Raw genomic sequence first — 12,227 nt, forward strand, 5'->3', positions numbered from 1 at the left:
CTTGGGTCAAATTTAACTCTCTTCCTGTCAACCAATTAATCTGAAATTTTGTATACACCTTTTATTCCGATGACAATACAATATAGTAATATCAATAACATTGCAAATCTAATATGGCTGCCGGCACAAAATGGCGGATTACATATTTTTCCACAACCCCCTCAATATGGGTATCAAATGAAAGGGCTACACAAGTAGAATACTGTCAGCAACCCCAGCGGGGCCCAACAGGGCCAAGGCCTGCCTGGGCTGCGGGATTGTTCGAAAGAGTTACCGTGGCCCTGGTACATGAAAGGCCTACGACGAAACATAACTATTTTTAGTCATTAAGAGTCTGGCACTCCCTTACCGCTGCTGACCCAGGGAGGGGTCACTTGATGATTTTTGGCGTCGTTAAAAAATTGACTTTTTTTAAAATTAGATTGTAATAAATTATCAGGTAAGAGACCGTGTAATAATGATGCACTAAATGAATTAGATAGAATGAGGAATATTCGGTAGGCATTTTCATTAAATACTAAAAACTAGAAAATAAAAAACCGGTAAAAAAACTTTTAAGTCAAACGGTTTTATCTTATGTGCACTGAAAACTAGAAAATAAAAAAATAGTTACTTACCTGTCTACCTACGTAGGTGGTCTTTGTCATATTAGACTAAAATAAAAACGTGGGGCCCCTCTGAAATCCTACCTATGGCAAAGCATATCTTTATACTTTGGTAGATCATGAGCTCGGCGTTCGCTGGTGAAGCCGCTACGGCTGATTATTGATTGTCTCCAGTTACGATTATAGTAAGTCGATGCAATCCACACCTATTATACCTCTAGAAGAAAGTACTACAGCAACAGTTAATGGGCCCCAGGTTTTTATTTTAGTCTAATATGACAAAGACCACCTACGTAGGTAGACAGGTAAGTAACTATTTTTTTATTTTCTAGTTTTCAGTGCACATAAGATAAAACCGTTTGACTTAAAAGTTTTTTTACCGGTTTTTTATTTTCAATCACAATCTTTGATGGCTCGTTAGTGTCTGCCATTGGATCTGAGCAATTATTTAGTAGTCGTCAATGTGTTTTGCTATGTTTGATTAATTAGGCGCATACCACAAAAACTATCGAAAATGTCATCAATACGTTTATATACTTCAAGGATTGATTCATCTTTATGCGTTTACGCTGACTTGAAATAAAATTTCTGCTGACCATGTGTTGAATTTGGATTTATTAATTCAGTTGGTTTTAACTTTTTCATTTGTTAATTTAAATACAACATCATAATCATTCAACAATTTATTCATAAAAATACAAAAATTGCCTCATTGGCATTTAATTCTTCAACAAAATTAGTTTATAACAATGAAACATCAGTTGGTTTTGATTTTACGCGATGCTACAAAATGTACATAGACATTTTTATACAGATAACGAAGAATCAATGCAAGTGTTGTCAAAATTAATAATAAGAAAAAGAGAACAGTGAACACTAGTTCTAGTTCTAAATATTCTGCCCACGACATGTTGGCGGCGGGAGAGCGCAGATGTCGCGCGCCGCCGTGACGCAGCACGTGCTCCGTCCACCATACACCACGCTCCAAAGATGTCATCGGCTGGTCGTTAACAATACTCCGTAATTTTTCTACATTCCGACGATAGCTGTAATTAAAAATAGGTATTGATTAATTTCTTATTATTACTTCATATTTTTGGATGGCACAATGAACTATAAGTAGTACGTCACAGTAGGTCACGGCTGTTATTTGAACATCTTGGCAGTCGTTACGAGTAGTCAGAAGCCAATAAGTCTGACAACCAGCCTTAACTAGGAGCAGTAGCTCTCCCGTGTAACTGGGCTGAAGAGGTCAGATAGGCAATCGCTTCTAGTAAAGCGCTTGTACTGGTTAGACTGGAAGACGACCCTAATATAGTTGGGAAAAGGCTAGGCAGATAATGATGATGATTAATTTCTTAATACAGAAGCGGAAGAACAAGTAGACAAATATATGGTCAAACACGATTCTAATAAAGGCAATGATAAAAATAGTGGTAATGTTATATAATGTGTAGATTATTTAAATCACGTGTATAAGGTGGACTTTGATCAATATACGAAACTCGGAACATGAAACAGACACGTAATTATCTTTTTGTCAGACAAAGTGTTTAGTCATCTTAACTTTTGCTCTTGATAAATTGATGGCTAATAATGACGTATAGAAAAGATTAAAGTACAATACAGACCTTTGATCGTCAATAACAGTGTAGATGGTATTATTAAATTTATCAATAGTAAGAGTATCAAGGATAAGCTTAATGCCTATCTTATGGAACTCGTATTGCTCAGCATTGAAGAATTGGTCTCCGAACATTGGCATGACAATCAGAGGTACGCCTGCTGCTACAGCTTCATCTGTCGATTGCAGACCTCCTTGTGTGACAAACAGCTTGATTTTAGGATGCCCTGGGAAAGAAAATTGTATTAATTTTATGTATTGATATAGGATATATTATTACATTACTTGGGGTTTCAATATGAGCATGATTTTTTGTCAAACCGCAAATATATTTGCTTTCGTCTTGCATTCTTATACTAGTTAAGTTGAAAAGATTATATTTTTTATAATTTTGCACAGTCTCTCACTACTCAGATATCAAAAGGGGTGTAAAATTGAATCACAATGATAGGTATCATTTACATTTACTTATAAGCAGAGATTGGTCTGTGATGTTCAGCAGTGGACGTCCTATGGCTGAGATAGATATATAGATAGATATTTATATAGATATACTTTATAAGGTACACCAATTTTACATTTTTGATCTTAATCTAGTTAAAGTAGGTGACGTAATAGGCGGTCTCTTCCAGACAGCCTTAGGATGGATTGAGACGAGAAGGACAAGAGGCAGTTAGGCAAAGTGTGCCTAACTGCTGATGATGATGAGATGATGAGAGATTGGTCTTTAAAACATAATGTACTTACTAAGAAGGTCTGACTGTGGCAGCCATTTAGAGATCTTTATATTTTCAGTTCGTCCAGGCAGTACATCATTGTTCCATTTCCATAAAATATCGTAAGGCAATTGAGATACTGTTTTGACTAGAACTTCTATCCTATCAGCTGGTAGAACTGTTGGATCTACGTTTGTTCCAAAGCTTATGTATATGACTCCATTTTTCGAGGAATCTAAATACTTTTTGAGGTCCTGTAAAAAAAATTTAGTTAATAGGTCATCCTGTAAAATAGGTTTAGTTTTTAATTTATGTTTTTGTGTTGCTTTAACTGTGTTCGTATAAGATGAGATTGTATTGATCGGTAAGAAATAAAAACCTCAGAACATAAATTAAATAATGGAAATTATAGAAATGGAATTTAATGTTATGGGTCGCAATTTTTTCGAATGAACGATCTTTCAAGATGATTAAATATATTAAAGAGAGAACAAAATAATCAGCAAAGTAAAAATTACAAAGGGCAAAACAATAAATAAACAAAAATATATGAAACTTACAGCTGGCAATTCCTTTTCTGGTTTCTGATGCAACCCACCCATATACACTACTGATGGAGGCACGGGCCTAATCCCTTCAAACACTGGGTGTATATTAATGAACAGCATGTCCACATTATTGTTTAATTCACTGAGTGCAGGAGTGTCTTCACCAAAATTCTTTTTTATCATCGCATTCTCGGAGTCTTCAAGTTGTTCAAATACTCTGATTACCCGATAATAATTATACAATTCCTTAATTTTCTCCCATTTACTAAGATTGTGAAGTCTCTGACGCGGTGGGACAGGATGAAGAATCGGATGCTCCGAAGCTCCCAAAGTCTGATAGTTACCAAATACACCTCCAAAGGAACTCATTAGAATCACTGGCGCTTTGTAAATATGAGAATACGCTAGTGCTGGCCGTACATAAGCTTCTAAGAAGATCAGATCAAACTTTTTACTCTTATCTTTGATAATTTTTTGCACACCATCGTCATTAAACTGTGCTTCGACTATTGCAGCGATTGTTTTATAGATTACATCCATTACATGAACCACATCATCTTTGCTTCCTTGCGTTCCAGCCATGAATATTTTGTTCCACAGGTCGTAAGAAATATCGTGAACATCTATTTCTGTTAGATTGCTCGGTGCTCCTCCTTTCGGGAATACAGGATCTGTTGTGATGAGTGTAACTTCATGACCTCTCTTGGCTAGTTCGTGCAATAAAGGTCGAAACACTACTTGATGACTGATTGACGGAGTAGGAAACACTGCCAAAATCCTTCCGGCTTCATTTGGAAATACAATTAATATTAAACACGTAACAAAGGTTGAGATTATCATTTTGGAATATTTAACTTAAAGTCGTCAGACTCCGAGGGCTGTTTAACGTATACTGACGCTTATTTAAACGAGTGTTAAGTTTAAAAGCTTTGTAGATATAGTGATACGAGTCGTTAACTAATAGGACCTTCAATATCAATAGTAACGATGACTGACTTAGAAAAAAAGATTTCGAATAGTATTACGTTACTCGTGAAGTTGTTTTAAATTTGAATAATATTGAACGAGTGCAAAAAAAGTTACACTTGAAAATCAATGACAGTTGTGTTGCGTTTCAACAAAGACTACACATTTATAGTAAATTTTTCTGCAAGTAATGGACGCCAAAAATAAATAAAATGTTTCTACCATATCAGTTACAGATTTAAACGTCACAAGACGAGACATACCTAAAGGGGTCTACACACCAAAGCCGCTGACCCGGCGGCACAGCCCGGCGGCTTCAGAATGCCCAAGCCGAACGACTTTGCCGGCGGCAATGCCGGCGGCACGACTGCCGCGGCATGTGGTGTTCTAGTAATTGTCAAATACTCTATGAAAGCCGGCGGGCAACTGACTGAGTGAGTGGAGAGGGATGCCGCCGGCATCGGCATGCTGCCCCGCCGGCTTGCCCGCGCGGGCGTAAGCCGGCGGCATGATTGTACAAAATAAGGCCGGCGGGTTGGGCCGCCGGGCTGTGCCGCCGGCCTCAGCGGCTTTGGTGTGTAGACACCTTAACACGTTATCTATGCTATAATTTATATAATTACGCATGACTGGACATCCTATTTATCTCAATAATAATATAAACGTGAAGTTTGTATGTATAGATGTTTGTAATTCTATCATGAAATAAATGGAAAAATTGATTTTGATGAAACTCGGTATTGAAATAAGTTATAGGTACTTATATCAGAATGACATATACCTATAATATCCATGAGCAGGATCTTTATAAATGTGTTAAAATAGTCAAGTTTAGTGCATATTTTATTTTAGAATTAAATCACAAGATTTATGTTTTCAAAAATATTTTTTAATTGTATACATTATGCTATCGTCCATATAAAAGCCGATTTTAACTTCTATCTGATATTGCTATCCCAGACCTGAGAAACCGAAAGTAGTAATAGTAGTATAGTTAATCTGTCACATAAGTTGCTGAAAGGCTATCAGAGATTGTATCAATAGCCGATTAAACTTTCCATCTATAAAACTTTCCATAAATCTATATACATAAAAAGAAAGTCGTGTTAGTTGCACTATTTATAACTCAAGAACACTTGAACCATTTAAGCTGAAAAATTAATATGGAGGTAGCTAAGTTGTTGTCACCGGCTGACGCAGGTGAAACCACTGGTGGAAGCTAGTTAGAAGATGAAGACGTGGCAATGAAAGGACGTTACGCGCCACGTTTCAAGCGAATAGAGGAGTAGATTCACCGGTCAAAAAGCGCTAAGATATGAAAGTACGTAATGCCACGTGTCAAGCATAGAGAGGAGTAGATACACGAGTTAAAAAAGCTAAGATAAAGACACCAGACAAGATATTGTCCTATCTGCACGTTCCTTTTCGCGAACATGACGATACATTTTTGACACGTTGGGAATCGGTGACGATATTTTTTTCAAAACGGTTCAGTAGTTTTGAACCCAAACAAACAAATGAAAAATGTTTGTTCTTTATTTTATTTGTGTATCAGTATAGAGTGTAATTAGCATGATTATGATGCAAGTAGTTGAACCCTTACTATTTATTCACAAAATATTCACATTAATTGAAAATAAAATAAAATAAACTTATATATTGAACTTAGTTCAATATGATGAGAATCAGATTATCAATTGTCACTCTAAAAAATACTGGAAGGCTTTTATGAGCTATATTATTACCAAGTTTCATTAAAATACAATTTGTAATTTTTTAAAGAGCAATAAATCCAAAATTCAAAATCGAAATTATAATATTAACTAGCTGTCTACCAGCGGTTTCACTTACGTCCCGTGAAACCAATTGTCCGTGCCCGGATAAAATATAGCGTACTAGCGACGCGCTCCTGCTTCTCACGGGATAACAGCTTTCCCTACTATTTAATCATGTTGGGGTCGGCTTCCAGTCTAACCGGATTCAGCTGAGTACCAGTGCTTTACAAGAAGCGACTGCATATCTGACCTCCTCAACCCAGTTTCCCGGGCAACCCGACTATTTCAGTTTCCCTACTATTTAATGTATGTTATTATACATATAAACCTTCCTCTTTAATCACTCTATCTATTAAACAAAGTGATCCTATAAGGGTTCCGTTTTTTCCTTTCGAGGTACGGAACCCTAAAAAACGCATGAAAATCGGTTGTGTAGTGTTTTTTGATTTAAGCGTACAAGGGGACATAGGGACAAAAAAAAACTTTGTTTTATACTATGTAGAGATGTTACTCAGGGCTAATGTCTTTCCCAACAATGAGAGAATTTTCCAAAATCAAATTCTTTAGGATATAAACAAACAAACACAACAATGTTTCTACTTCATTTATGTAGTATAGATATAGATTATTAATAAGAATAGGATGTACTTAACGAGATACGACAAAGATACGTGGGTGTTACGATTATCTTATAGAAAAAAAAATTGCGTCGTCACTTCACGTGCCAATAACCACGCTGATAAGTTTATATCTTGTCTGCTGTCCATATCTCGGTGCTTCTTAACTTTTGGGTTTTTCCTTTAGAAAAATTGAAGGTCAGGCAAGCAATACAACTTTTCTAAGTTTGAATTTTCTTTCTATCTTGGACACCAAAGTCAAAGTCAATATCAAATCATGTTTTTCATTAAGGCCTTTACAAGCACTTATGAAAGTCAAAATTATAAATAGGTTTGATTCCAGTTGCCCATACCAAAAGTAGCTTCATATGGAGAAGAACGGGCAAGAAACTCAATGGTTACTCTTTTAAAATTAATAGGTATTACAGTTTGTATGTACATACACACCTACCATAACATGCAAATCATGTAGAATCACAGACAAAAAAAAATGCTACAAGGTTTTCACATTTACAAATCGGTTTATATTTTGGTACAAAGTTATAAACAAACGATCAAAAATAATTCAATTTTACTGTCGGTGTGTCCTATGGAGCGGGACCAGCATGTTTCCAGGCATTTTTGTCTTGAATATAATCTTCTAATTTATAATATACTTTTTTACGAAGTATGGCTTTTAGGTATATGAGTTTTAAACCGCATGTCATTCAGGTCCAGAATGATATTTACATTTGACACAATATCCCGTGAAAGATGTATGTACTTTAGATAGTCTAAGCTGTGGGATCTATTTTATTTTAATTTCGAGTGTTATAATTATGTCTATCGCATATTTTATCAAATCAATGTGGGTTTTTCCTAACATAATTATATGATAATTCCATATATAAATTGGCAAAGTACGGTCATAATATTAATGTTTTTAAACAGTTCTCTAAGAGATTCACGACCACGTAAGTTGTACATAGCTCTGACAGCTCGCTTTTGCAAAATAAATATGCATTCAATGTCAGCAGCTCGTCCCCACAGCAGAATGCCGTACGACATTATGCTGTGGAAGTAACTAAAATATACCAGTCTAGCTGTTTCTACAGCCTCTACCAATGACTGTGTTTCGGAGGGCACGTTAAACTGTAGGTCTCGGCTGTCCTTGAACATCCTTGGCAGTCGTTACGGGTAGTCAGAAGCCAGTAAGTCTGACACCTGTCTGACCAAGGTGCATTGGGTTGCCCGGGTAACTGGGTCGCTTGAGGTCAGATAAGCAGTCGCTGCTTATAAAACACTGGTACTCAGCTGCATCCAGTTAGACTGGAAACCGATCCCAACATAGTTGGGAATAGGCTCGGGAAATGATGATGATGGATATTCTCCTTTTAACAAATGACACGTGGCGGTTCATATCTTAGCGCTTTTTAACTGGTGGTTCCACTCCTTTGGAAACTCGACATGTGGTGTTACGTACCTTCATATTTTAGGGCTTAGGTATTGGGTTGCCCGAGTCATTGGGTTGAGAAGGTCAGATAGGCCGTCGCTCTTTGTAATACACTGGTACTCAGCTGCATCAAGCCGGTCCCAATATACATAGTTGGGAAAAAGGCTCAGGAGATGAAGTTTAGTTCACCGTTATTCCATTTGGTATATCCTGTTATGATAATGAATACGGAAATAAATAAAATACCTTAAAAAGAGATGACATATATTGATAAAATCCGAAATAGAACATCATTTTCCTTAAGCACGGTTTCTAAGGAAAAGTTTTAACAATTGACTGTCTATAATTAGAATGATAACAGAAATAGATATCGAGATATTTATTGAAGAATTCTGATTTGTGCTATCATCGGAATTATTGTCTAATATGAAGAAACAATCTAAGATTAGCACTCAACGTGACGTAGCAAATTCTATGGAAAATTATTTACTTGATAAATGTGTTTTGCCAATTGATAAATGTGTCGATACTATTATAATGAAAAATAAACACGCAATATTCTGTTGTTTGTACCCTAAAGGCTCCGAAACTACTTAATTGATTTCACAGTGCGGACTATTATTAGCTTCGGAGATACTGCTGCCCATCTCCGAGCATTTAATTCCACTTGGTGCTGTGTGGTGTTATACCACCACCAGTTCTTCAGAGCCTATTCCGTTATTCAGCAGGGTGCAACACAGGCAGGTGAGATTGGCAAATGAGGTAGGATGATCTAGACACACGGCAGTGTGTCCGCCAAGTTCGAGCAAAAAAAGCAACACACCGGCCGTGGGTTATATTACACGAACCATTTCGGGCCAAATTCGACCCCCCTGTAACTCAAAATCTATTTTATTTACGCATATCAAATTTCTAGTATCTGTTGAGACCCCCTCACTTATCTAAAATACAAAATTTCATTAATATACCTATTGTAGGTCTTGAGATATTGACGTCAGAAAATCGCTATTTTTACTATACACTCACTGACTGATTCACTGATTCACTGATTCACTGACTCACTCATCAAAAACCTAGACCACTTCCAATGGTCGTATTGACTTGAAATTTGGCATGGAGGTAGGTCTTTATGTCAAGGTAAAGAGAAAAATCTGAAAATGGCCAAGTGTGAGTCGGTTTCAAAATAATGAAGGTGTTTTATACCCGGTGTAAATTTATACAGCTAAGGAACTAAAACGAACTAAATTTATCTATATTTATATAATATATCTTCGAATGGTACAAAGGTTTTTATTTAGTCAAAGTAAAGTAAAAATCTGAAAACGGCCAAGTGTGAATCACTTTCGAAAATAACGAATGTGTAACTTTGATCCACGAACATAATATATGATAACATGTCATGTCAGTCAGTTGGTAAATCTAGTCCATTTAGTTAATCTGTTCATTTCTTTGTAAGAAACATAGTGCATATTAAAAAATCTAAAAGATAGTATAAATGAGACATTTCTTTAACTAACTTCATCATAAGAAAAAAATAAAATAAACAACCTTACAAAAATAGATGAAATCCCACCCAAAACAAAAATGTGAAAGACTGCCAAGTTCGATAATATGGGAATGCTTCGCCTATAAAAGAAGTGAGATCTGAATAAGTACCAAGTTCCATACACATACATTTTTTTTTTCCGACGTTAAAAATCATCAAATGACCCCTCCCGCTGTGGGTTAGCAGCGGTGAGGGAGTGTCAGACTCTTACTGACTAAAAACCGTCGTGTTCCGTCATAGGCCTTTTGTGTACCAGGGCCGCGGTATCTCTTTCGAACAACCCGCAGCCCCGGCAGGCTTTGGCCCTGCTGGGCCCCGCTGGGGTTGCTGACATCTCTTTGAGGAGCGCGTGGAACAACGCGCGCCGTCGACACGGGTCTGTCGTCTAAGTAGACAGAGGGACGATGTGCCACCCGAACTCACCGCCCACAGACCCACGCCTACGATGGCCGGGAGTAATCTCGCGACACCCGGCGCCCATGGTGTCTACCTGGTCCAGCGCGGCGGCCGGGATGAGAGGTGCGAACTCTCTGGTGTTCCGCCTCCTCCTTCTCGAGCATGACCGCTTCGCAGAAGGAGGCGACGGCATCCCATTCCCACTCTCAGGGACGGACCATGGCCTGAACCAGGGCCGGACGCGAGAGGTCGCCGCCGCTCAAAGCCTCGACGAGGACCCGGCGGTGCCCCTCCCATGCGGGGCACACCTGGACTGTGTGGTCCACCGTGTCCTCGGGGCTGTCCGCACAATGGTGACACCCGGGCGCCTCCTCACGATCGATGCGGTGCAGGTACCTCCCGAAACAACCGTGTCCGGTGAGGACCTGCGTCATGCGGTACGTGAGGGCGCCGTGACTCCTCCCGAGCCACTCCTCAAAGAGGGGACTTACCGCCACAATGGTGGCGTGCCCTGCACTGGGTTGCGACAGTCGCTCCCTCCAGGCCACCATGAGATCGCGCCGGAGCTCCGCCCGCTGCGCGACAACTTGCCGCGGCAGCGGATTTTCCCCCCGGCGCTGAGCCTCCTCGCGCCAGTCGTACAGGCGCAAGAAGACCCTCGCCTCCAGATCCCACGGTGGCAGTCCAGCAAGTAGGCCAGCTGCTTCGCGGGAGATCGTGCGGTACCCCCGGATTAGCCTAATGGCTATCACCCTTTGGGGCACGTTCAGGTAGTGTACAGCCCGCGGCCGTACCGAACGTGCCCATACCGGAGCCCCGTAAAGGGCCATGAACCGCATGACTCCCGCGTAGAGTTTACGGCAGAGGGCGTTTGGGCCTCCCAGGTTGGGCAGGAGCCGCTTGAATGCAGCACCTGCCTTCTCCAGTTTGGGGCCCAAACGTCGGAAATGCTCGACGAAGTTCCACCGGCCGTCGAGGACGAGTCCCAGGTATTTCATCGCCCTCTCGACGCCGATGGTAACCCCCCCCCACCGTGACTTGGGAGCCTGAAGGTGGCGCGTTCCGAAGCCCATGAAAGCACATGGCCTCGGATTTGTGCAAGGCCACCTCCAGGCCCAGCAGCTGGATCCTCTCGATGACTGTCGCAACTCCGCGCGTCATTATGTCGGCCGCCTCCTGGTGCGACCTCCCTTGTGCCAGAACCAGCGTGTCGTCAGCGTAGCAGACGCTGACGCCGCTAGGGAGGTCGGCGCGCAGCACCCAGTCGTAGCCGATGTTCCACAAGAGCGGCCCCAGTACCGACCCCTGCGGAACACCGCACGACATTTCTCGCCGGTTCCATTCCCCGTTGTGACCAGGGTAAATGATGGACCTATCCGACAGATAGGCCTCCACCACGCGACGAAGGTAGGTCGGCACCCGGTGATACCGGAGTGCCTCCCTAATGCAACTCCAGGGAAGGGTGTTGAAGGCGTTGGCGATGTCAAGAGACATCGCCAAGACGACCCCCCCCCGGGACACAGCATCCCCCGTCGTGAGAGCTCTCACGCGCATGATGGCGTCCACCGTTGAGCGCCCCTTGCGGAAACCGAACTGGTGGTCCGCAAGGTCCGGCCCTATCCCCCCAAGGTGCGCGACGAGGCGGTGTGCGACAACTCGCTCAAAGAGCTTGTCCACCTAGTCGAGCAACACGATAGGCCGGTATGCGGACGGAGAGTCCGCAGGGCGCCCCGGCTTCCGTATGAGGACCAGTTTCTCTGTCTTCCAACGAAGTGGGAACTGGCCCCTCTCCAAGCATGCGCTGAGAAGCCCCCTAAGTCGAGGCCGAGCCTCAAGGGCCAGGACCCAGGCCTTGCCAGGCAGGCCGTCAGGCCCTGGGGCGGTGTTTTTGGCTTTCAGCCTAGCCACCGCCACTCTCAGGTCCACCCCAGTCACCTCGGGGACATCGTCGTCGTCGGAAGTGTGGTCCGTACTTGACACCGCGGGTTGCAGAGACATGGGC

At 41.2% G+C, this 12,227-nt stretch overlaps 2 protein-coding genes across 2 annotated transcripts; both read right to left on the reverse strand.

Moving 5' to 3' along the window:
* Window positions 1–1,273: 1,273 nt before the first annotated feature.
* On the reverse strand, window positions 1,274–4,604 carry LOC110383631 (UDP-glucosyltransferase 2). The gene is made up of 4 exons (XM_049849919.2): window positions 3,506–4,604; window positions 2,977–3,199; window positions 2,237–2,456; window positions 1,274–1,651 (listed from the first exon to the last, which is right to left on the reverse strand). Exons 1-4 carry the CDS (start codon window positions 4,331–4,333, stop codon window positions 1,363–1,365), a joined length of 1,560 nt encoding a protein of 519 aa, XP_049705876.2. The 5' UTR covers window positions 4,334–4,604; the 3' UTR covers window positions 1,274–1,362.
* A 5,827-nt stretch (window positions 4,605–10,431) lies between these two features.
* On the reverse strand, window positions 10,432–11,555 carry LOC135118599 (uncharacterized). The gene has a single exon (XM_064041025.1). The coding sequence runs from the start codon at window positions 11,296–11,298 to the stop codon at window positions 10,432–10,434; it is 867 nt and encodes a 288-aa protein (XP_063897095.1). The 5' UTR covers window positions 11,299–11,555.
* Between the last annotated feature and the right edge of the window lie 672 nt (window positions 11,556–12,227).

This window comes from Helicoverpa armigera, chromosome 24, assembly GCF_030705265.1.
Source record: "Helicoverpa armigera isolate CAAS_96S chromosome 24, ASM3070526v1, whole genome shotgun sequence".
NCBI lineage: Eukaryota > Metazoa > Arthropoda > Insecta > Lepidoptera > Noctuidae > Helicoverpa > Helicoverpa armigera.